This window comes from Vulpes lagopus, chromosome 12 (assembly GCF_018345385.1).
Source record: "Vulpes lagopus strain Blue_001 chromosome 12, ASM1834538v1, whole genome shotgun sequence".
Classification (NCBI taxonomy): Eukaryota; Metazoa; Chordata; class Mammalia; order Carnivora; family Canidae; genus Vulpes; species Vulpes lagopus.
In genome coordinates, this window is record NC_054835.1 from 49381651 (window position 1) to 49406624 (window position 24974).

A 24974-nucleotide genomic window follows, 5' to 3' on the forward strand; every position below is an offset into this window, starting at 1 on the left:
GCTAGGGTCCCACAAACAGTAGACTTCGGGCTTTATTCCATTAGGATGTGAAACCTCATGACACTGGGGGAGAAAAATATAAGATAGAAAGAGAAAGTATGCCGTACACTCCGATCTCACACGGATCCTGTTTTTCTTGCTCGCTGTTGTGACCCCTCTGTGGCACCAGCCTCTCTTAGGGGTGCTATCTAGAGAAAGCTAGAGCCAAGGGGCCCCAGCCGTGTGGCCTTCTCGGACTGTGCTGCAGTGCTCGGCGCTGCCCAGTTTGTCCCGGGATCCTTGGACCCTGGGCGGGTTTCTGGACTGTGCCGGACTCCGTTAGTGCTTACTCTGCACTCCTTGACTTTGCCCGTGTGAGATGCCAGCTCCTGGAACACGTATCTCGAGAGATAAGCCACCAGCTGTGTGGACTGTGAAAGTTGAAGGCAACCCAGAAACAGTCTGTGCCATGGTCCAGGGAGAGGTTCTGTCCAGGGCTGTAGGCAGAGCCACACGGTGGGTAGAAGCTCAGTCCTTTCCCCAGCCCCTCTTGCTGGGCAGAGAACCCCTCCCTGAACTTCAGGGTGATGGCAGTGGGAAGTGCGGCCCCTGAGGCCTCCCTAAAAGTGTGCCCGAAGTGTGGCACTGTGCCCAGCCCCAGGCCAACGGGGCCTCTCTCCCGGGGGAGTGCCCCTCGCCCTGGCCCTGCCTTCCTGACTGCATCACATCCCACTGACTCAGTTGGCCTGGCCCGTGGATATAAACAGCTTTGTTGAAAGGACAGTCCATTTGTTTATGCTGGAGAGTTTTTTTTCCTGACAAAGCACAGCAGGCTGGCAGGAGATGTGCCCTAGAAGAGAGTAAAATTGTACCACATGACTTTAAAAAAATCACATTAACAAAATTCACCAAGATGGTAACAGTGGCTACCTTCGGGTAATGCATCCATCGTGCATTGTTCTCTCTTTTATATTTCTGGATGTTCTATTTTTTTTTTTTCACATAAACATTTACTATTCTGTAATGAGGAAAAAGTAACTGAAATAAAGGGGTGGAATGTGTCACATACTATGGCATTTTAAACCAAGACTAAATATTTGTGATCCAGAGACCCGGGGAAGGAATAATGAAGTGTGCGTTCTCCAGCAGGTACCTGTCACACAGTGTCCCCTCTCAGCTAGTGGCTGCGGCCTACCTGGTGACAGGTGGAACCCCTTTGTTCTTAGGTAGGTCCATAAGGGTGCTTTTGTGAATAATTATTTTTTAAAACATATTTTATTTATTTGAGAGAGGGAGAGATGGAGAGCACAAGTGGGAGGAGGGGCAGAAAGAGAGGGAGAAGCAGACTCTGTGCTGAGCAGAGTGTCCAACACAGGACTCAATCCCAAGACCCTGGGATCATGACCCGAGTTAAAGGGAGATGCTCAACCATTTGAACCACCCAGGCACCCCTCTTGTGAATAATCATAACACAAACACCCAACGAGCCCTTCCAGAGTGCCAGGTCTTCTTCTCTATGCCTTATCTGTGTGCCTCATCCACACTCTCTGAAGTGGGCACTATCATCATGCCCATTTTAGAAAATAGAAAATGAAGGCATTAAGAAGCCAGATAGATACAACCCTGGGATTCGAGTCCAGGTAACTCTCGGCCACCGGGCCTGGGTGGGAAACCACTGTGCCATTCTGCTTCTTCCAGAAGAAGAAGAAATCCAGGTGGAACCCAAAGAAAGGACAGGCAGGCAGAGGAGGGGGCCATATGGGAGGATGTGGATGCTCAGTCTGGGCTTGTTTGGGTGGGCCTTGACCACAGCATGGCCAGGGAGAGAGTCTGGGAATAGCCAGGGTCAACGCTGTCTTGTTCTTTCTGTAGTGTGCTGGACATCTTCCCCACTGTGGTAGCTCTGGCTGGGGCCAGCCTGCCCCAGGACCGACACTTTGACGGTTTGGATGCCTCCGAGGTGCTCTTTGGCTGGTCGCAGACTGGGCACAGGGTAAGTGAATGGGGTGTGCGCCCTTCTCAGGCTCTTCAGGAGATTGGCCAGCTGCCTCTCATCCGGGGCTGCCTTTGTGCAAAGAGAACCATCCTTGGACGCTACATGGAGGTGGCTGCTCCAGACCTAGTTTGAGAAAGGCTGATAGATGTCTCCTTTGAGACGAACCTCTCTTTCTACCCCACCCCTTTCTCCTATGATCAATCCGGTTTGCCAATCCAGACTTAATTTAACACCTTGGCTTAGAGCGGGTGCATGGGGGTGCTTATTCCCCATAACATATGATTTATTTTCACAGTTACTGAATGTTCTGAGACATCGTAGGCACCTGGCACATTTTTGTTGGATGAGATGGCTGAGTAGTGTGAGTGACTTGTGTATCGTGGGGCTCCCCGACTAGAATGGAACTTTCCCGAAAGCAGGGATCTCACTGGGAATTCCCTGTGCGCCTCACAGTGCCTGGCACCCACGGGCATGCAATTAATACAGATCTGACGAATAAATGAATGAACAGACACATGAATGAAACAGCTCTTGGACGGCAGGGCCAACGAGGGCTTTATGCCTCTGACCTGCCCCTTGGCTCCTGGACGGCCCAACATGTGACTCCGCAGCCCCTGCACTGGCTTTGGGTTTCTGCTTCCCAGGGCCCCAGGGTCCCCTCCTCATGTGTGCTGAGGCACTCGGGGGCAGTGACAGCCCGGAAGCATCAGGCCCAGTGGCCTTTCCATGTCATTTCCGTGTGTTTTCCTTTCACCAAAAGGAAGAGGAAGTGGGAGGAGGGAACCCCAAACCCCTTTGTAGGGCCTGGTGAGAGCACATGGCTTCTCAGTTAGGGACCCACACATCAAAGGGTCTATTTGCGTCTCTACCGAGGGTCACATGGAAGTGACTCAAATGCTGCTCAGATGTGCGGCGGCGGTCACCCAAGCCACCCCTGTGGCTGGGCCGACCCAGGGCAGGCGGCCCTCTGGCCCTGAGAGGGCCGCCCGTGCTTCTGTGAGCATTCGTGCAGTTTCTAGGGCTCATCAGACGTGCCTGAAATGCCCTGCGAGGAAGCACTACTTCTCCTGGCATATGGAATCTTCTAGAACTACAGACCCTTCCAGGCTGAGCTGTACTGCTGAGCAGCGGCGAGGCCACAGGAAGATGGTTTCCGCCTCGGGGCTGGAGGTTGGCAGTGTGTGACCCTGGGGGGTTACGGAAGACGTCAGTGCAGAGGTGCTCCCGAGTGTTTATTAGCACAGCTACTAATAGAATAATTGGGGTCACCAGGAAGTGCTTCAAGGACTCTGGGCTCCTTGCCGTGGCCGGTCTGCCTGTGGCAGCCAGCTCCTTCGCGCTCGCTTCCGCTCTCAGGCAGGAGAGAGCTCACTCCGGTCGCTGCTTTGCGTGGGGTCATCGAGGCCCGGGCTCGGGGCCTCACGGTTACTGGTGTGGTGCCCGGCGGTGGCTGGGTGGGGGGACCAGGCAGGAGGACGGGACCCAAGCCCCAGCACCGTTGGGGGTTCACGTGGGGAACGCAGGCGCGTGTGTGCAGCTGGAGTCCTGACCACACCCCAGGGCCTGGAAGGAAACAGCCTCCCGACCGCCCGCCGGAAGCCACTGATGGTATCTTCAAGAGCAAAAGCCTGCGGGTGCTGGCACCTTCGGGTCACGCCCCCCTTCCCAGGACCCTAGATTCCCACAGAGTTTCGAGTTTGAGGGCAACACAGGTAGTTGTGGGCTCTGAGTCTGGTCTTTTCCGGCCACCTGCCGAACAGACTAGAATAAATTGTCTTGAGTTTGCAGAAGGGAGGCCAGGAGGTGAAGTGAGTGATCACACACACACACACACACACACACACACACATCTATCCATGTGGATACGCACATACGTGCCCCCCCCCCCCACCCCGGGGAGATTTTGAGAAACACAATTTAATTGTGTTAACCCTCGGCTGTGTCCTGGGCTTGCAAGGATCCTACCGCGGGCTTCGTTTAGAAAACACTTCCAGTTTCAAGAGGCTCAAAGTAACTCCTAGATGATCATCTCAAAACAGGATGCAAATAGGCCTGAGCAATGGGGCTCTTCCTTATTTTGCAAATGAAGTCACCGCAAGTGGGAAGTGCTGAAGCCACCTAGGGCCACGCGCCCCCTGGCAGCCTCCCCAGGCCCTAGGTGCAGGCATTTAAAGGCCAATCGTGGGCTGTTGGGTTTCCTGCAGAGCGGCCTTCTCGGCCTTCTTCTCATTGTCCCCTTGGAGGTCTCTGGGGAAGTCGGGTGGTATTTAAAACCCGCAGCAGCTGCCACCAGGCTGCGCGGTGGGTCTTGCACCTGGGTCTGTGTCTGGGCACCGAGGGCAACCGCAGGAGAGGGGGAGGGGAGACGGGTAGGGGAGGGTGCCTCCAATATCCCACTGGGGGCTTGCCTGACTCTCCAATGCGAGCTGGAGGTTGTCACGTTGCCTTTGGTCAAGTCACATGGCAGCTCCCGGTGGCCACCAGCAAGTCCAAATTTTGTTGGCAAAGGGAAGAAGACTTTCATGGCTCTGCACCAGCCAGTCCAAACCGGCCTGGGGCTGCTGTGGGTCCTAAGACACGTGGCCCCTCCCTGGAAGCTATACATAGAGGGGACAGGAGCTGGGTTGCAGGCTCTGGAACTCCCATCACTTCTCTTAGGGAGGCCCCTAGTGGTGAGAGGCGCCATCCCCAGTGGCCCACCACTTTTGGAGACAGAGCTTTGCAGCCCCACCTGAGGGACTGGGGGAGCCCTCCTTGTGTGTGTGAGTGTGTGTGTGTGTGTGCGCACGCACACACCACATATGCACCAGCCTCCAGGGCCTAAGGAGATGCTCCCCTGCTTAAAACGACAAAGCAAAATGAAACAAAGCAAAACCAGGTAAGAAAGGCAACCAGGAACGTGCACCTGCTTTGCAGAAGACACAGTCATCTTTGAAATTCGGACGGGGTGTCCTCCCTGCCCTCCCCCGAGGACCTGAGGACCTGTCTTGGGCTGTGGTTCATGTGCACATTTGCCAGCCCTCTTCCTCTGGATGGGCACCCCAGCGCCCTGGCCAGTGTGCCCCCGAGGAAAGCAAAGCCCATCCCTCACTCGGGGAGTGAGCCATCCTCAAGTTTTGCTTCCTCTTCCTCTTGGATTTTGGAAGTTGCCTCTGGTAACGCCGCATAAATATCCTGGACGTGGCAGGAAACTGATGGAGTTTCTGAGGCTCAGACGATGCCCATGGCTTGACCTGGCGGCGGACCGGACCATGACTCCCACCTCCTGGATGTCTGAGTGCGTCTTAGGTCGGTTGACAAGAGTCCCCCACTTCCTGCCCTCTCCAGAAGGAAACCAAGCGGCCTCCTGCGGTGACGGGCTTGGCTTCCTGCAGGGCTGGCAGGAGAGTGGGTTTTGAGTTACGACTTCTTTTCCTGTTTGGAAGGAGCCTGCTGTCATCACGCTGGCCGGGGACCTTGCGGCGACTGTCACGAGAGCCCAGCACGGAAGCTGCAGGTGTGGGAGGAGCCCCGCCCTCGGTGGCATCCTCTCAGAGCCCGGGAACTTGGAGGGACAGCTGTTTACTGCTCCAACAGATGTTTCTCATTTTTTTTTTTTTAGCCCCATGGAAACTTTGAATCACGTAAGCGCCTTTCCAGTGATATATATCGGTCATGATTCATACCAGGGCGGTCTCACGCTTCCAGCCCAAACCCACCAACCGACCAAGGACACTGGTCATTTATTTTCTACCAAATCCTGCCCTTGGCAAGCCTGAATTAGGTGTTTCCGCTTTGTAGGGTGATTCTTTCATCTCTGGCCCGATGACGGAGGATTTCCTCAGTCCGAGTGGGGTAGGGTTGAGTCAAAGGTGAGGCTGTCCATGTGAGGCCGCGCCCGGTTCCGAGACATCACGCCGAGCCGTCCTCTCAAGCGTGCCTTCTTAGGCCACCCTTGCTCGAGGGAGAGCGAGAAAATCACCTGGATGCCGAAGTCGGTTCTCCAAAGAGATCCGAGGAACACCTGCGTCCGAATCCCTGGGAAGGTCTGGAAGGCATGCAGGTTCCCAGGCCCTATCTTGAGCCTGAGGGCTGGGGCCTGGGCCGGTGTGTGACCAGCACAGTCACCTCTCACCCCATCCCCCTGGCACTTAGGACAGCCCCGCCGCTGGTTTAAAGAGCAGGTGCTGTGCCGTCTTGGAACTCTCCAACGTTGAACCAGCTTTCTCTCACTTTGATTTTGCAGTGGCCCCTGCACATGCTGTAGCTGGTACTGGGCCTGCGAATCTGACCAGAGGGGGCCAATCTAAGTAACTGGCCAAATAGCTATTTCATGGAGGCATCTGCTCCCCGGGGTGGGGTTGGCCAGTGTGGACCACAGGCCCCAGTCGGTCAGCGTTTGGGACCAGGGTAGGGTGGGGCGGGGGTGCTGGGCTGGGCACCATGACAGAGAAAGAAATGCTTTCCAGGGAGTCCCCGGGAGCCTGGCTGGTTAGGAAGCTCTGCTGCTCTTTCTCAGGTGCTGTTTCACCCCAACAGCGGGGCTGCTGGAGAGTTCGGAGCCCTTCAGACGGTCCGCCTGGGGCCTTACAAGGCCTTCTACGTCAGCGGTGAGTCGGGTGTGCCGTGCACCATCCTCCCTCAGGCCTCCGGCAGTGAGTGTGGGCTGCCCTCCTTCAGGGGCGCTCCCGGCACCCAGGGGCCCCCCAGCACAGGCCCTCGGCCCCCACAGATAGGAAAACAAAGTCTTTCTACCGTTCGCCGAAATTTCCAGCAAGCCCCGAGCTAGTCAGCACACTTGACACAGCGCTTTCCCCACCAAGAACCGTTTCATTCCATTGTTGTGCTTTAAATGCCAGTTTGGCCGAACATGAAATGGGAGCTTAGAGATATTTTAAAGTGTAATTTACTTGACAATAGACTGTTTCAGAAAATAGACTCTAGAGGTTGGGTTAGCAAACCAGCAGAAGGCTCTGCTTCTTGGTTCATTCGCTGACCGTCTTCAATGTATATTTTAGAAATGTGATACTGGGTCAGGATGGTTCTCAAAACCTGCCAGTGGCTTCTTGCTGCCCACTGAATTCAGGTTCCTTCCATCCTGGGTCCCTCCACTTTTCCAGGGTCAGTTCTCCAAGGGCAATGGCCTTCTTCCTTGGCCTTGTATCGAAATCTCTCTCCACTGCGAGGCCCTCCCATCAAATTCTAGTACCTTGGTCATAAAATCCAATCTCATCTTGCCAGCTGCGTATGATTTGGAAAAACTCTGATAAGGATCACATTCTGCTATCTATGCCAGTTATTTGGGTACATGTTTGTTTTTTGGGAGGGGTCCTGGGGGGGTTCACATTTTATTTCCACTACTAGTTTTGAGCTTTAATTTTTTTTTTTTTTAATGTAAGAGAGAGAGCACAAGCAACAGGGATGGTAGAGGGAGAAGCAGGTTCCCAGCTCAGCAGGGAGCCGCATGCAGGGCTTCGTCCCAGGACCCGGACCCGGAGATCATGACCTGAGCTGAGATGCTTAACTGACTAAGCCACCCAGGCGCCCCTAGTTTTGAGCTTTGTAAGGTATTTCATTTTTGTGGTCTCTAAGTGCTGAGCACAGCATCTTGAACCTCGTAGGGACCCTAACGTTTTTCTTTTAGTGAATGAAAAACAAAAACAAAACAAAATCCGGGACCTGGTGCAGATTCCAATTTGATTCAATTATTTAACATCAGGGTGTTCCAAAGAATTATATAATAAAGAACGGAAATGATTATCCCTGACTGTAAATCCGTGATCCTGGAGAAAACATGGCATAAACACAAAACAAGTTCTTTGAGTTCGTAACTTGAGGGATATTAAAAATGCCACAAGAATCGTTGATCCTCCAAAACCTACAATGCAAACCAGTCAGATATTTGTTATGCTTTCAGGTGGAAAGTTTCCAGATTACAGTCCTTACATTACATTATCTCAGAGGTATGGCTTCTCCAGGCTGAGTTAATTTCAGAAGTCACGGCCCTGCCAGAAAGCCCTTGGCACCGCGGTGTTGGAATCCTGAATGTTGCTATGAAGTAATCGGGCTGTTTAGAACGATCACAATCGGACAGGAATTATGATACCCAGGGGAGGGGAGGTCTGTTCTGAGGAGTCACCAAGGTCCCAGGAGTGTTAGCATGAGGATGCGGAGGGCAGACCTCTCAACAGCTGGTGTGTGTGTGTGTGTGTGTGTGTGTGTCTTGAGCCGGGGGTGGGGCGTGTGACACACATGTTCTGACCCCTCCCTTCCCCTTCTCATTGAGAATCTGCATCCCTGTTTCTTAAAACTGCTTTCGGATAAACTACATGTGTTGACATCTACTACATTAGGTTAGAGAACGGTGCGGAGGGACTTTATGGATGGATTTTCAGGTTGCTCCTCTCTGGCTCCCTCCTCCTTCCTGGGATTTCACCCATCAGTTCTCTTCCCTTGTGGCAGCCCTGAGCCCTGGCCCCTGACACCTCAAGCTAAAGAGACGACAGCTTTCTCCCTGGGCTCTTACTGCTCCAAGCTGCACATACTGAGGGGGGTCCTGTTGCGGGGGCAGGGGCTGCACAAACTCCTAAATGCAGACCCAACCCACGGAGACCTCTGTCTTTCATTGATCAAATTCTTTCTGGTCTTTGCCTGCCTTGGTAATTTCCTCGTGCCTTCAGGGTTTCTGTTTCCCCCTAAATATGTCTAGAATTCCAAATTGTTCTCAATAGGGGGGCTGGTCCTATGCAAGCTACCCCCCATGGTTCTCAAAGTGGAAGTCTTAAATTTTTCCAAGAGGAGTCCAGCCCTTGCTCCACTGATCACAAACCTCATTCACTGCCCTTTACTGGCAACGAAGGAGAGCTTAATCTGGACTCCAAACTTGGGGCAAAGACAGTGACTCTTTCTGAACGACCCGAATGTCAACCACAGCAGGAAAACCATTAAGGAGGGCTGCCTTAAAAGCTGTGTGGTTTGCCCATTCTTCTGTCCCTGTTGGGGAAGCCAAGAGTTTCTCTCACATATATCAGTGCCAGGAAGAGCTGGACTTCCCCTGAGCCGCTGAGAAGTTTCTACCCTGTTGTTTGGCTGCTAGGAAGCTCGGATGCAAAGTAGGCATTTGGGATTTACTGTATGTCTGATGGCTGTCCCTTGCCTTGATTGCTTTCATTTATTCAATCATATTATATTAGCTCCTGTCTGATACCTTAACTACTTTTGTATGGAAAAGGCACAAAAAAACCCCAAAAAAACAAAAAAACAAAAAAACAAAAAAAAAAAAAAAAAAAAGGAAAAGGCACAAAAAAAAGAAAAGAAAAAAAAAAGTCACCCGAATCGCTAACCGCTGCTGCCAGTACTCCATTTTTGTTACTCCTCTTTGGAGGCTGCCTTCATGGCCAGATTCGAATTCATGTAAGAATCTCAACTGCAACCCAAAGTGAAATTACTCACCTCACCTTCCTGCCCAGTCCACCAAACTGAGGATCATGGTGTTCAAGAAATCAGTGTTTGGAAAAAAAAAAAATCAAATTTCCTCACAAAGGGTAGAGATGAGAGATAGCTGGTTGACTGTCGAGTCATACTGGCTCTGAAGGCAAGTCCCGGAGAAGTTCCAGATCACTCTGGACAAGAGGAGCATCACTGGTCTGAGCACCAAAAATCTCAAGGTGACTTGACAGGCAGAATGGTCACTTGAATATTCAAGTCCTGGGATGTTTGGATTAATGTAAAATCAATCAGAATTCTCCTCTTTCCACCATAGGGCCAAAGCTGGGTCTGACGGGGTATTTGCTGTCACCCCCCTCTCTAGGCGGAGCCAAAGCCTGTGATGGGGACGTTGGACCGGAGCAGCATCATGAGCCTCCCCTTATTTTTAACCTGGAAGATGATGTTGCAGAAGCTGTGCCTCTAGATAGAGGTAGCGCCGAATACCAGGGCGTCCTGCCCAAGGTCAGAGAGGTTCTTGCAGATGTTCTTCTAGACATTGCTGGTGACAACACCTCCAGAGCCGATTACACTCGCGATCCTTCGGTGACCCCCTGCTGCAATCCCCACCACGTCGCCTGCCGTTGCCAAGCCACCGGATGGACCGATTTCCCCACGGGCAGATGTTAGGAAGCGAGACAGGGCAAGTTCACACTCCAGCTCCGGATGCTGTAAAACTAAGTCTCAGGATTTTGTTCTGAGGCTCGAGCTTTGCATTCCCCCCTCCCCGCTTGAGAGAACAGCTGGGTGGGCCTAGAGCAGAAAGCACCCAGGCTTTGCCGTTAGATGTGGATCAAGGCCCAGCTTTTGAATGTGGGCATTTAGCCTAGCTTGCAAGCTGATTTTGAGGACGAAAGACGATGATACATGGAGATGCCTGCCACGTCACCCGACACAGAACAGGTACTTAATACATTTTAGTTTTTCTCTGTACCCAGTTTCGCTGGTCCCATTAGCATAGATTCATCCCAACTGGGATCTAGGGCAGTGCTTCTCCATCTCTGATCTGCATACGTATCACCTGGGATCTCATGGAAGTGCAGATTCTGACCCAGTAGGTCTGGGGTGGGGCCTGAGATGCTCCATTTCTGGGCGGCTCCTGGGGGAGGTGGGGGTTGCCCTGAGTAGCACCAAATGCAGGCTAGGACAAAGTTAGATGTTTCCGGGTGTCATCGCTCAAGAGCCCACAGATTAATCCCCAGCCCTACCCGCCTCCTCCTTCCCTTTAAAGCTCAAACGACTGTATCCTAAAGATTTTAGGCATCTTCCTGCTTCCTAAAACCAAGAAGAAATAAAAAATTTAAAACCTCAAAGATGCATTGCCATGATTTTATTATTAGTGTCCTGAATGGGACTCAAAGGTAATAAATGATTTATTCCAATCACTGCAAAAATACTTTGCGTGGCTGAAAACAGTCTCTCGCTATACGTACGTAATATACAAGAAATACAATTCAAAGAGATTTTCCTATAAGTACATTTTTACACGGCATACATTTAAAAAGGATGCCCTTTATCGTATAAAGTTCCGGTTATAGACCAATATGGTTAGTTAGCATTGACACTATGGCTGTAACATATTTCGAGTAGCAGGATGTGTATATAAGGGTCTCCCGTACCCACTGGCAATGAGGGCAGAGGAGAGTTTGGAGAGCCGTGGACCATGTCTCGTGGCTTAAGCAGGCGGCACCTGGGATTCCTGCCCCCCCTTTCTGCACACACAATTTGTACTCCATTCTTCCACCTTCCTGATAGGGGGGGGTTTCCTGATTTGAGGTGCGCTTCTCATCATGACTGCTTCGTTTTGCCCTTCTGACTTCCACGGCACAAGTTTATCTACCAAAATCAAAACAGAATGGCCTTACTCCTTCCAGGTAGAGGCTGTTAGGCAAGGCTGCATTATCAACAGATCTGTGCCCATGCGGGGTCAGCAGGGGGAGGCTGGCACAGTTTTTGTGTATGTCCATGGACTGACCCTCACTTGTGGCCACAGAAAGTCCACCCGTCTTGCGTAGGTGTAGACGAGTATGGCACAGTTTCAGAAAATACTGACTATATATAAAATACGTGTGTATGTGTGTGTATTTATATGTATATGCATGTTTGTTTGTTTTTTAAAAGGCTCATCTTACTTGTAAACACAGACTGCTAAGTCACTATGAAAAAGTCAGTAAATACCCTTGGTCCCACTTCCCTTACTCTTGCTCATAGGAGTAAGACCACTGTCAGAGAATGTGTAGATTTGTAAAGGTTGGCGTGTTTTTACAACAAAAGCTGCTTCCTGAATATGGCACCTTTCTAATGTACCAGAAATGATTAAATGATCAGTTCTCTTTTCTCATTGTGGATGGAGCAAAGGAAATCCCCAGGAGATAAGAGTGATCATATTCAGGAAAGTGTGAGTATATTACAAAAAAAAAAAAAAAAAGACCCTACTCACAAGGACTTGTGTTCTGAAGGCAAAGGCCTGGGGAGCCCCCTCACGAGATTAGGCAGGCAAGCCTGTGTTTTTAACCATGCTGACTCCAAGATCACAATCCCGGAAGTTTTTAAGGGATGTGGGTAGAGGTGTGAATTTTGGCCAAGTATGCGTAATAGGCATGCTGGCGCAGAATAATGGCAGGGAGGGGAGTTGTCCAGCATCTCCTCTCCTGTTGGACATCGTTGCCAAAAGGATGGGAGATGGTCCACGTCGAGAGGACATCCCAGTGGCACTCACGCCTCTGGTCTCCATGAAATGAGATGGAGAAGACTGTCTGCTATGACATTGGGAGGTTGTAGAAGCTCAATCCTGTCCTCCCTGTCTGCCTGGAGGCTGGACAGCAGGGCGTCTGGGATCTGTTGGCTTCCATGACCCCAACCGCTGGCTCTAGGGTCTACCAGGGGCCTCATTCAGTGATCAATGCTCTCGCTGGCAGGAAGCCTTCCTTGTGTCTAAAGAAAAATCCCAGAGGCAAGTTAAATTGACTTTCTCACATTTGGTCCTGAAGAGGGAGACAGGACAACCGGCTCCTACCCAGCTTCCTGGCAGTGTTTAGGTGAACAGGCCTCTCAACAAATTCTACCACTAGATCTTAAGCATCTCCATTGTTTTTTTTTAGACTCCAAACAAATGATCTACACAGTGTACCTATTATTTTATACAGGTTTTCTTTGGCAAGGGACCGCCTTCTGAAAGCCAGTATCTGATGTACCCCAATTTGTACAAAAGGTTTTAGGGTTTACTTTGATTATAGCTAAGAATCTAATTAATAATCTAATTATCTTTTGGAGCAGTCACAGACTTTCACCACAATCACTGAGATGGAACCTAGTGAGTGGCCAAAATCACTGAGATGGAACCTAGTGAGTGAAGGTTCTAAACCTGGGCAGAGTAGGACACGTATATCCCCGCTCTATCTACTCTGCTCTGGTTCCCAGAAGACACAACTTCAGGTAAGTGACCACCAACTTTTAGGGGGCCGGAAGAGCTCCCTTTATGGCTAGTCAGGGCATGAGAACCCAAAGGCAAAGGAGGCAGCAAGCCAATGGTTGTTTTTATATTTATAATTCGTATTTTTAAGAACCACTGCTCTCCAGCCCTAAAATATAAATCGTACTTGTTGGCACTGCATCTGGCAGTCTGCCTCTTAAAAGCCAGAAACATAAATCTCAAGCTGCAGTCCGTAGAGCCTTCGTGGGCAATCACACACCCCACCCTCCCATATCATGCACAGAGGACTCTAGAACAGCCTTTTAAAAAAAATAAAAATTAAAATTAAAAAGCTGACTGGGCTTACCGGATTGTCCCCGGATTTATAGGAGAAAGAAACTAGACCTGCCTTCCATCCTTTTGCAAATGAGATTTCAACTGACATTATAAGATAACGGTCAGGAGAAAACATCATATACCAAGACCTAATGGGCTCTGAAGCAGGGCCCGATCTGGCTCCAGGAGGCTCACTCAGTTGACTCTCTAAGTCTTGGTCCAAACACAGCTTCCATGTCTCGATGATTTTAGGTTCACTCTCTGTGCCACTTTCTAACCGCAGCTCACGAGAGCGGTCTGGATGGTGCTCTAAATGGAAGCTTGAAGGATCAGAAGGATCTGCTAAGCTAAGCTAAGGCAGCCACCCAGGGAGAGAACCCTCTCATCAGACGCGGATGCAGGGAGAAGCCAAGCCTTGCACCCAGCCAACCCCGAGGGCTCTTGCTGCCAGAACAGCTGAAGCAAGATGCAGGGAAATGCCGGGGAGCTCTCCACCGAGGCTCCCGCCCTCCACCCGGCTGCTGGGAGCCTGGGGTCCGCCCCATTAGAGCCGCGCAAGGGTGAGGGTCTAGCTGGCTTACAGAGCGCAGCGGCCCAGCCCCGTTAGGTCGATGTCTTTAGCAAAAAGGCAGCATTCTGCAAGGACATCCTTAGGAGCCTCAGGCAAACAGGTTTATGCAGGCACGAATTCCTACCTTGTGAGCAGCACAGAGAGTGCTAAAGAAGCCAACTTAAGGATTCCAGGCCTCTGGAGGTAGCGAGGCCACCGAGACTCCCTGGGTTAGTATTCGGTTATTCTACTGCTGCCGGCTTTAGCCTGACACCTGATGGCTGGTCTGTCGGGCCCGAGGCACACAGCACAGCGCATCACCTAGGGCTTTCTGACTAGTGCAGAGGAGGTTAGTTGTTACAGGACTAGATAACAGGGCAAGTGACTTCGCCTCTTGCATGAGGAGAAGGCTTCCTTCTAAGCACACAGACTGAGCCACTCGGTTAGGGGTTCCTAATGCTCACAGGGGGGAATTCATTCTCATCATCAAGACACACTGGTCCCGTCGCAAACTCATGTTCAGGAATAATCTCTCCTCGGAGGGCTCCGCCGTCCTCAGAATAACCTGGAAGCCAAGAGTGAGACGTGAGAGAAGCCCGGCGGCCTGCTGTTCTTATGCTGTGACCCGGGGGCGGGACCTCCAGGGAGACCACAGAGGCTGCCTTTGCCTTCTAAACGGAGAGACTGAGCTTCAGAGGAGTCCAGGGCCCCACCGTGTGTGGCATCCAAGCCTCCGGACGGGCTGGCCTCACCCACCTGTCTACCCTAGACACCTCCGACTCGCTACTGGTTGGCAATTCTCAGAGAGGCCAAGGGTTGACATGACTTGTTGGGGGAGGCGATAATTTGGGCTTTTAAAAGGCCAACTTTTAAAGGCTGTTCTTGCGGTCGCACCTGGGAGGAGATAAGTGGCTCGGGGAGAGCATTCCATCTACAGGTGACCGTGAAGACAGAGGAAGTGGTGTCAGAAACAGGCCCCCACGGTGCCCCACCGCCCCCCTAGCCCCCACCAGGCCCCCACATCCACTCACCTGGCACCGTGGAGGCGGACCAGGTGCTTGGTCTGGCTACAGTTGCTGCGTAAGACTGAGGTAATGAAGGTCTGAGGTCATTTTCTTTATTTTCTTCTGTTGTTCCTGAGCTAAGCAAGCTAATTGCAGCAATTGTGGGGGAGGGGAGAAGAAAAAAAGAGATCACATATCCAGGACACCGTCACAAGGAAAAGCGCTGGGCAGCTCAGGCTTGCCCACTCGAGTTTAAAGTACAGACCTATGAGTTCAAGCTGGGTCATGTGACCCTGCCAGTGGCCTTGAACAGCTGGGGTCCATCACGCAACTTCACAATGGACCCCTTTCTCTTCTATGCACTAAACGAAGACTGGCCCTTTGCTCTTCCTGGTACACCCTGGCAAGGACCCTAAGACATGCTTACAAGGGGGGGTGATCTGTGGGTGAGGGGGCAGGGGCAGCTCACGGTGTCCTGGCACAGCAGGGAGAGGTCGCCTTGTTCTCGGTCATAGACATCAAGAGAACTTTTCAATTAAGCGTGGTCAGTATTTTTGAGCACCCAATGTACGAGGAGGAAAGGCCACAGGAAGACATTGTGTTTCTTCAATTGTGTGTTACTCCTCCTGGCACTTTTCCAGAAGTGCACAGCGTAGTGAGGGTGCCTGACATCGAGCCCAGCACAGAGCAGGTGCCCTTAGAGGTTTGCCACCGAGATGGCCGGCGAAGAGGACAGACAAGCAATGGCTCTAAAGCCTGTCGTTCTTGGCCAACTGACAACCTGACACAAGCGGCTCTTAAAAAGGCTTTTTGAAAACTAGTCTCTTCACCTGTGGGTCTTGATTAAGACACATTCTCCTCCGTCCTGAGGGTCCAAATTGTAGATGTAAAGGTGTCCATCGGATGATGCGACCAGCAGCCTTGGCAATTTCTGGATCCTAAGAGCCAAGGAAAACACATGCTGTGATTACGACAAAGACGAGCAACGGGCCAGCTTCAAATGACAAAGCCTCACCCACCCTGGCTGTCACAAGCTGCTTCTCTTGCCATCAGGAAACGTTTACCCGGTCTGCTGGCCCCGGATTCTGGGTTTCTGGCTATTTCTTTGCATTCTGACCTAGCGATCTACCTTGAGGATTATTTCTTGTCTTTGAAAATAATTGTGTGGGTGATACAAAACCATGCGTGTGCATGCTATTACTCTATGAAGAGCCACTGCCAGCAAAAACATCAGCTGACCTGAATGGGACACAGCCTCTGGCTTACGTGTGTTTCTGCCTTTAACAGTGACAGAAAGGACAAAATTAGCTCACCGCGTTGCTGGCCAGTTTTATCAGATTTAAAAAAAAAAAAGTTTACCTTCTTTAACTCTCTTCAATAAAATATCTGTCAGCCCCATAGGTGTCTGAGGCTGGACCGTGGAACTAGAGCCTTTTTAGAGAGTTACATAAGAACGGGAATTGTTTTCAAGACAGCATTATGACCAGAGAGCTGAGGTTCCCATGCCGACTTCCAGCTGTCCCCAGAGCACAAATGATGACTAGGAGGAAAGACAGCGGATGGACACAGCGGGCTTCGATTCTGCACGCCCTTCCTCCTGGCTATCTTGTCTTTTTTTTCCTCTTTGTACATGTTTGGGGGTTTTGCACTTTGGGCAAACAGCTCTGTGAGAGCTTATTCTTGTGGAGGGTGGGTGGTGCCGTACGTACGTTGAGAGAGTGCAGATGTTCCTCTGACCCGAGAAGTTCAGACGTCCGGTGGCGAAGGCCCTGTCCTGGTTCATCATGTCTGACACCTGGGTGGGGAGGTAGTTGGAAGCAGCCATGAACATCTTTCCCATGTAGCCAGTCCAGGTCGAAGGCTCTTCTGGTCGGCTGGGGGAGCAAGGCACAGGTGGAGGTGAGCCGGCCCCACAGGCCTGGGCATCGGGCCAACGGTCCACACGCCCAGGTGCAAGGAGCTGTGCTCACTGCAACAAAAAGGAACTGTGCCTTTAGCATAATGTTCTACCCCCAGGAACAGCCCGGGACGTACTCTTCTGGCAACAGCAAAAGGACATTGAGTGCTCGTTCGTCCTTCGGAAGGGCCATTGCAAAGCTGTTAAGAGGTTCCCAAAGCTACCACTTGCCTACATTAAAGAAGTTGCATGTAATGATTAGTCTGATTTCCAGATTTTTAAGAAGGGGGCTAGGGTCGGGAGTGAGATGGGATCGATATCTGGACTCTGAAAAGGAAGCTCAAGCCTGTCCAGGGCTCGTGGAAGAACAGAGCGATCTTGGTGTCAAGGCCTCCCTAGCCAGACTGAGTGGGAAGCAAACCTCCGGGCAAGGTGCTTTGGGTGGTGTGTGATTACAGCCCTGAAGCCACCCTGCTCCCCGGTGATTCACGACGACAGTAGAGATAATTCACGGGGACCTGGTACATCCCCTGCAGTCATCAAAGTTCATCCCAGGGCGGCTGCCAGGCAAAGAGGGTGGTTGCTCTGTTGGTGAGAGGTGAGAATGGGCAGGAGCACACACCCTGCCTTCATGCTGTGCACTCCTGGGAGCACCTGCTGAGGCCACTGGTCCTCAGGGCCAGAGCCTGGTAGGGCACATGTGCTGCAGCCGAAGCGCCTTGGGGTTTACTTCTCACTCCGTTTCCCAACCAGCTGGGTGGTCTTTGGACAAACCAGGTCAAGAGCCGCTCGGGGGAGGAAGGGGCTGTTCCTAGCTATCTGAGATCCCTGACGGAAACAGGAGAGCCTGGATGGGGAAATGAGTTCAAATGGCAACTTCCTGTCTGAAGCACCAATAACAAACTCCGATGAAGACATGGGGTCACTTTGTCACAGCACCTTGGATTGAAGGTCATCCCAGCAGGCCAGCCACCCTCCTAAGCTCTGAACAGCTCCCCAAGAGATCCGGGCTTCTGTTTTACGAGCTGAGAAGTGATAGAAAAGTCCAGAGAACAGATAAAAGCCCTAGGGAGAACACGCAGGGTTAAAAGTCCAACACACACTGCGCTCTGCGATGCACATGACCAGGGGTGGACACTCACGGGGTTGCTGGGACACAGGAGCAGGGAGGGGGCAGCCCCTGGGGTTTCCGACACCAGTGCCGGGGGCAGGAGGGGAGGGATGAGGTTTCCAGAGGAAGAGCGCTGCACTAGCCCGCGGAGGGAAAAACGGAACCAGGCTTTGGTTGCTGGTGCCCATGGATGGAGCTTCAGAAGGGGGACAGAGGCCAGGTGCCGTGTCACATGGACACACTAATACACACATAACAGCAGCCGCGTAGAGTGTCAGACAGACACATGTCATGCTGAAAACACGGAACAGAGCCCATGTACCATGACCTGCTAATTAGGTGGAAAAAGTAATTTTCTCGTAGAAGTTCTATCACACGAGAAGAATTCTTTCAGTTACAGAAGAGGGGCCTCTCCTGGCACAAGTGTGAAACCCAGCGTGGAAGTAAGTCCTTGGGACATTTCTCGGACACCCCCGGAGTGTGCACCCAGGAGCAGCCCTAGAAGCTTGGCGGGCTGTTAAAACGTGGCCTTTCTTGTAGACGGAGGCCAGCTTTGAGCAACACGCTGCTCTGAACCCCCGCTGCCTCGGTTATGAAACTGCCTTCCAGGACTACCATGGGGAGCCGAGGGAGGAAGTGTGTGAGAGTACTCTGTAAACTACAAAACGCTCTATCGATGTGCGAGTGTCACTGTCATCGCTAACTCGACCGCCTGCCTTCCGTGGGTAATGAGCTCATCGCTAACATTTCATGTTTCAATTTCCTATGATGGCACCCAAGAGTCAGGAGCCATGAGGTGTCTGAAGTCCCCTGAAGAAGGCATGACCTGTTTACTGTGCTACCAGAAGCAAGATCTTGACCTTGGGAAGAGGACAAGAGGCCAGGGTGACACTGCCACCGAGAGTGGTTGGGTGGGAGGAGAATCCCTCACTGTTTTGCTGCTTCCCAGTGTAGGAGCTCCAAGGGTAGGCATGGACATGAATGTAGCAGGTAGTTATATTCTAGTGCTCACATGCTACAGCAGAATTTCTAGGAATGGCCTCAAGATTCCACACCCTGGTCCCTAGAACATTGTGACAGTGACAAAATAGCCCTCCGGTGACTGTGTTATGTTTATGGCTCAGACCACCGTAGGTAGAGAGATTATCCAGATGGGCTTGATCTAGTCCCATGAGCCCTTAACAGCAGAGAGGTCTCTCCAACTGGTGGCAGACGAGGAAGGCAGAAGGAGAAGTTGGAGCAATCCAGAGGACAAGAAGGAATCCGTGCGACACTGCGGGATCGAAGGCTACGTGAGAAGGGAAGCAGGTGGCCTCTTGGGCTGAGGGCCACCAAGCATGTGGGCATCTCACTGCTACCACTGCAAGGCCCTGGATTCTCACCAGGAACAGGACTGAGTTTGGAAGAGGGCTCCAGGCTCCAGATAAGAGCGTGGCTGCCTGGCACCTGGATTTCTGCCTTATGAGACCCTGGATGGAGAACTAGGCCGTGCCACCTCGGGCTAGCGACCTACAGGGCTGTGGCATAATGAACGTGTGCTGCTTTAAGCCATTATATCTGGGGTCACTCGTTACAGCAGCAAGAGGAAACTAATACACACACCGCTGGCTGCAGGGGAAGGCAGCTGCACTCCTGCCATTGGTACAACCACAGGCACTGGGGGTGTCTCCCATGAGCCCAGAGGCAGGCAAGATGGCGGGGATTCACATATTATTGTACCCATAGCTCTGCTGCCTCATTTTTTTTTTTAAAGATTTTATTTATTTATTCATGAGAGACAGAGAGAGAGAGAGAGGCAGAGACACAGGCAGAGGGAGAAGCAGGCTCCACGCAGGGAGCCCCACGTGGGACTCGATCCCAGGACTCCAGGATCACGCCCTGGGCCAAATGCAGACGCTCAACCACCAAGCCACCCAGGCGTCCCTGCTGCCTAATATTTCTTAATGTCTACCGTGTGCCAGGCACCATGCTAAACACGTTGGCTCAAGGAACTCACTTAATCCCCATGACAAGCCCAAGAGGCATTGATGATTATTTTGTACGGAGGTACGGGAAGGTTAAATTACCTGCCTGGGTCTCTCAGTGCAGGGCAGCCTGGGCCAGAGCTGGGGGCTGAGCTCAGGGGGGTGGCCCCAGATTTTGTGCTTCTACGCATTACACCACCAAGGTTTGGTCAGCATACGCTCACCACTTCGGGGAAGGCAGAGCCGGTAAGGCCGAGTGCATGGCATTCGGAAAGCGAGGAAACCACTTACGCGGGCAGTGGGAGCACAGAACCACCTGGCTCCTCTGGTCGGGCACTGACTTACCTGTTAGTGAGGTGCTCCAGCTTGAAGATGTGCACGGTCTCGGTGTTGCTTGAGGCACAGAGGAACTGCGAGTCCATACTGAACACGAGAGAGCTGATTGTCACGTACCTAGGGAACACGGTGACGTGGAGATGGACTAGTGAGCCCGACAGGGGAGGGTGGCTGCTTTACAGTTCAAAACCCAGCTTTGTAAGAAAACTGGACATGTCCTGGGGAGTCTAGGTATTCCAAATCCCCCTGCCGTTGTGTCATTCCTAATTTAGAAATTCACCCTGGAAAGATTCGTAAAGGGCCATGGTCTCGGGTGGGAAGAAACAAAGCACCGCCCCTTCCTGTCACCTTGGATGTCTTCTAGTGGCTCTGTGCACCGATCCAGCTGCAAAGGCTACCGCCAAGAGGTTCCCCGCCCATCACACTTAACGGATTACTTTTGGGTTGTGACTTGCCTGCGCTCTCGTTTCTCCTTTGCTCGCTGCCCCGGCACCCATCACAGAAGGTTTCCCGTGGCTGAAGCCCTGTGCTAGGACAGCGGCCGAGCTGTCAGGTGTACTGAGCACCCAGCACAGCGTCTAAGGCAGGTGACCTCCTCCAGGGGAGAGGAGGGGACAGAGCCACCCTCCACGCTCTCCCTGGATGGCTGCAAGCCGCCCACCACGGGTCTTTAGTGTCTACTGTAACATGGGTTTCACGGTGGACACAGACCTTTTCATGCCCCTTCGAAACTCGTAGAGCTTTTGCCCATCAGGTACAGAGAACACCCGGATGACAGTGCCCTGAAAAAGACAGCAGGGGGACATTTCAGACCATGAACGGCTTCAGACCAAGATGTCCCTTCAGAGATGAGCTTGTTTTGTGGGTTTTGAACAGCTGTCTCTGAGGACGAAGCACGAAGTGTTGGGCATAGAGGCTTTTTTGTTTGTACACTGCCACAGAAGTGATTCTTGGGACGGGTGTGAAACACTGTTCCCCTTTCCCTCCGTGCCCTGGCTCAGGGCTGCGTGTGCATGTGTGTGTGCGTGTGTGTGTGCTCAAAATGCTTGGGCTTCCTGGAATAGCCAGTCTCCGCCTGTCAAAAGACACAGGCTTTTCATGGCATTTGAAATTCAACTGGATCACCTTCCCTGCCCATCCCAGACAGAAGAGATCGATCTCTCCTGCTAAATAGCACAACATTTTGTTTACACGGTTCATGAAATGCAGCCTCTGTCTGTTTCCAGGGAGGATGTGCATGCGTGTGTCTCACTAAGACCACACGCTTTTGTGTCAAGTAGCTTGCATCTTGCATAGCAGAGGCCTTTGCTCTGTTGAATTATGTATCCACATACACAGCATGCATGGGTCAGAGGCTCCCCTCGGAAATGGATTCCAGGTAGGCCCAGAGACCAGTCAGTCCTTGTCCCCAGCCCCATCTCATTGGATCTTTGGCCCCAGGGAGCCGCCCGGCAGAGCTGTGACAAGAGAGCCAGTGGAGACCGGCAAGTGAACTCACTTTTTCGGAGGCGCTCGCTAGTTTTGAGCCCAAGGCATTGAAGGCGATGGCGGCCAGCGTCCCCTCGTGGGCAGCAATCGTGCAGACTGTTTTCTGTTGGTGACAAGGGAAAACAGACACGGATGCTGGGGCAGAGGGAAGATGCATTTCCCCTCCCTCCCCTCCTTCGGAGATGCCCTCCTGCCTTTGCTGGGCTCCCTGTGTCTCTCTCTGCACCAGGCCATTTACGCAGGAGCCATACAGCCTCTTCTGGTCTATCCAGATCCTGCCGCAGTTCCTGCCCTCCTCCTGCCCTCTGGAAGATGGACAGACAACCGCAGGCCCAAGGCGCAGCGATGCTGCCGCGGCTCACCCTGCACGTCGCTTTCGGGGGCTTCCCGCAGCAATCGTGCCCTGCCCTGTGAAGCCGCGGGGGGCACAGGGCGGGAAGCGTACATCCGTACACTGTCACCTACTTCAACCTGACAATGGGCACCTGCTGGCTCGTGGTTTCCATTCCACTGTCTACATCTGCCTCGGCCGGCGAGCCGCCTCGCAGGTTGACTCATGGCAGCCAGGACGGGTATCATTACCTTCTCCTCCATTCCCAGCCAGACTGTGGCCAAAACAAACGCCCTCGGTGTCGCTTCTCCCTCTACACCCCGGCCCGCCGCGACCCAGCCTGCTCATCACCTGCCACTGACCACGCAGCCAAGCCGGTGGGCTGGGTCAGCTGGGTCACTGCCAACTCACCAGGGAGTGTCCATCGTAAAGCACAATCTCGCCTGTGGTCAGGCTTCCAGGGTAGGCCACATACGAATTGGAATGGTTGATGGAGAGGGCACAGAGACCTGGCAAAGAAGGGACAGCAGATGAAGAGGCCACGGAGAGACCAGGCCTGGAAAGGGCATCTGAAAACAGCGCAGCTACAGTGCCACCTACTGGCGAGGGGAGGGACGGCTTAGCCGACCTTTCCTGCGATCAGGGAATCTCTACAGTAAAATTCACACTTGATGCTGGCCAGGTCTCTGCAGCGAAGCAAATAGAACTCAGAATACTGAAAAAGTTCTTCTTGACATTTTACCACGGGGCTCTGAAACCGCATCTGTTTCTCTTTCATTACCCTCTAAGGCTCTAAGAGACTTGACGGAAATAAAGGCTGTATGTCTCAGCCTTCCTGCAGGTGACTACATGCAGCTGGCCACTCATAGCCAGTTGGGGAGCCCAGGGTGGAGGGTCGGGGGGAAGGACCTATTTAGAAACTGTTCATTTCTTTTTTTTTTTTTTAAGATTTTATTCATTTACTCATGAGAGACACACAAAGAGAGAGAGAGAGAGAGGCAGAGACACAGGCAGAGAGGGAAGCAGGCTCCATGCAGGGAGCCCGACGTGGGACTCGATCTCGGGTCTCCAGAATCATGCCCTGGACTGAAGACGGCGCTAAACCGCTGAGCCAGCTGGGCTGTCCGAAACTGTTCATTTCTAAGCCAAATAAATGTCTGCCTCAATGAGGGAAATGGGCACCTCAAGAGACGCAAGTTCATTTGAGGGCTGAACCTTCAGGTAAGATGGATCTCTGCCATTGAAATAAGCTAAAGAAAGAGGACATTTTGGCCTTAAGGTGCTTTGACAATATTCCGGGAGAGCAAACAGCCAATCACATCACTGAACCGATGTAGACAGTTTTTGTTTATAAGGAGACTCAAGGTGGGGGTAGTTCTAAAAGTGTTTAAGTAAAGGATTTTCACAGCAGTGGTCTGGATTAATAGTAGAGGTGTCTGTGACAGGAGTGAATTCAAGGAATTAGTGGAACCAAAAGCATTACCAGAATTAGTGGAACCAAAAGCATTACCAAAAGCAAACCACTAATTTTGGTTCCATTAGTGGAACCAAAAGCAGAACTTTGAGATTAGGTAAGTGTGACCTCTTTTTAAATGAAAAAGGCAACTGACAACTTTGTCACAAGTTAGGGTATGCGTGTGTGTATATATATATATATATATATATATATACACACACACATAAATCGTGGGTGTAGAGCCCACCCTTGTGGGGCTTGAACTCACGGCCCTGAGATCAAGATCTGAGTTGAAAAACCAAGAGTCAGACAATGAACCGACTGAGCCACCCAGGCACCCCACAAGTTTAGTATATTAAATGGTTTCTTAGACAAGTATAAGAAAAACTTTACATCAGGCTAAAATGCACCCAACCTAATCTGCTGGGGGCGGGGGATGAGCAGAGAAAAAAAAAAATCCAACACTGAGAACTGAAACCGAGGTCCTCCTTCCTGCTCTCTGGCTTTGATCCTCATCCTCATCAAAGCCAGGGCTGTGTTCTTATCACTTGCCACACAGAACTCTGAGGGGAACATGACTGAGCCCAGAGCCCTTACCTGCATGCTCTGGCATCCTGTAACCCGGTACAGGGTCACTCTCAGCCCCAGCCTTAGGGAGAGACTGTCCTGTATCTTCCCAGTTTTGCTTGGGGAACCTCAATTCCCCCATCTTCTCTGGGCTCCTTGCAATCCAAGTGCAATTTCAAGAGCAGCTAGCAGGTGGAAGGCATTCTGGTCTTGTGAAACAGGCGGGAACAGCATGGGAGGTTGGGTTGGCTTGTATGGTGGGTTCCCATAGGGCTACTTAGCAGAAGAGATGGTAAGACTGGACATGGTAACTGGGCAAGGACTTGAGGACCATGCCAAAGAGTTAAGATCTTAAAAATGCAGTGGGTACGCGCCAGAGGTTTCTAAGCCCGTGTGTTTAAAAAAAGCAGTGTTAATCAAGACCACAACGAGATACCACTTCACACTCACTAGGATGGCTATAATCAAAAAGACAGATAATTGGAACCCTCCTACGCTGCTGCTGGGAATGTAACATGGGACAGGGCTTTGGAAAACAGTCTGGCAGTTCCTGAAAAGGTTAAACACGGAGTTATCATATGAACCTCAAATTCTACCCAGGAGACATTAAATCATACAGCCATATACAAAGCAGTATCATTCCTAAGAGTCAAAAAGTGGAAACAACATAAATGTCTATCAACTGATAAATATGGGTAAATACCCTTATGATGGAATATTATTAGATACAGAACAAATAAATGTTCTAACATGTAAGTGAAAGAAGGCTGATACAAAAGGCCACATATTATATGATCCCACTTACATGTAATACCCAGAATAGGTAAATCTAGAGAGACGTAAAGTAGATTATGGTGACCTGGGGCTGGGGGTATGGGGGGTGGTGGTTAAGGGCTATGGGGTTTCTTTTTGGGGTGATGAAAATGTTCTAGAATCGGTTGTGGTAATGGTTACACAACACTACAAATATACTAAAAGCTATTGGATGGTGCACTTTAAATGCATGGATCATACAGGATGTGAATTCTAGCTCAACAAAGCTGTTAGGAAAAAAAAAAAGGAGTGTTTTAAGAATATTTGTTT

At 51.5% G+C, this 24974-nt stretch overlaps 2 protein-coding genes across 6 annotated transcripts in view; one reads left to right on the top strand and one right to left on the bottom strand.

The window, feature by feature from the left end:
- Positions 1–10752, top strand: part of ARSG (arylsulfatase G) — a 106641-nt gene extending 95889 nt beyond the window's left edge. For 3 of the 4 annotated variants that reach the window (XM_041724251.1, XM_041724253.1, XM_041724252.1), the window contains 3 exons: positions 1852–1972; positions 6474–6564; positions 9765–10752. In XM_041724251.1, coding sequence (XP_041580185.1) covers positions 1852–1972; positions 6474–6564; positions 9765–10069 — 517 coding nt within the window. In that variant the 3' untranslated portion in view covers positions 10070–10752. The remainder of the gene's footprint in view (positions 1–1851; positions 1973–6473; positions 6565–9764) is intronic. The other variant, XM_041724254.1, reaches the window with a different exon arrangement.
- A 2-nt stretch (positions 10753–10754) lies between these two features.
- WIPI1 (WD repeat domain, phosphoinositide interacting 1) overlaps positions 10755–24974 on the bottom strand; it is a 32339-nt gene continuing 18119 nt past the window's right edge. For both annotated transcript variants that reach the window (XM_041724257.1, XM_041724258.1), the window contains 9 exons: positions 22280–22377; positions 21548–21640; positions 20761–20831; positions 20059–20166; positions 16451–16615; positions 15572–15679; positions 14769–14887; positions 14202–14302; positions 10755–11275 (listed from right to left, as the gene is read on the bottom strand). In XM_041724257.1, coding sequence (XP_041580191.1) covers positions 11228–11275; positions 14202–14302; positions 14769–14887; positions 15572–15679; positions 16451–16615; positions 20059–20166; positions 20761–20831; positions 21548–21640; positions 22280–22377 — 911 coding nt within the window. In that variant the 3' untranslated portion in view covers positions 10755–11227. The remainder of the gene's footprint in view (positions 11276–14201; positions 14303–14768; positions 14888–15571; positions 15680–16450; positions 16616–20058; positions 20167–20760; positions 20832–21547; positions 21641–22279; positions 22378–24974) is intronic.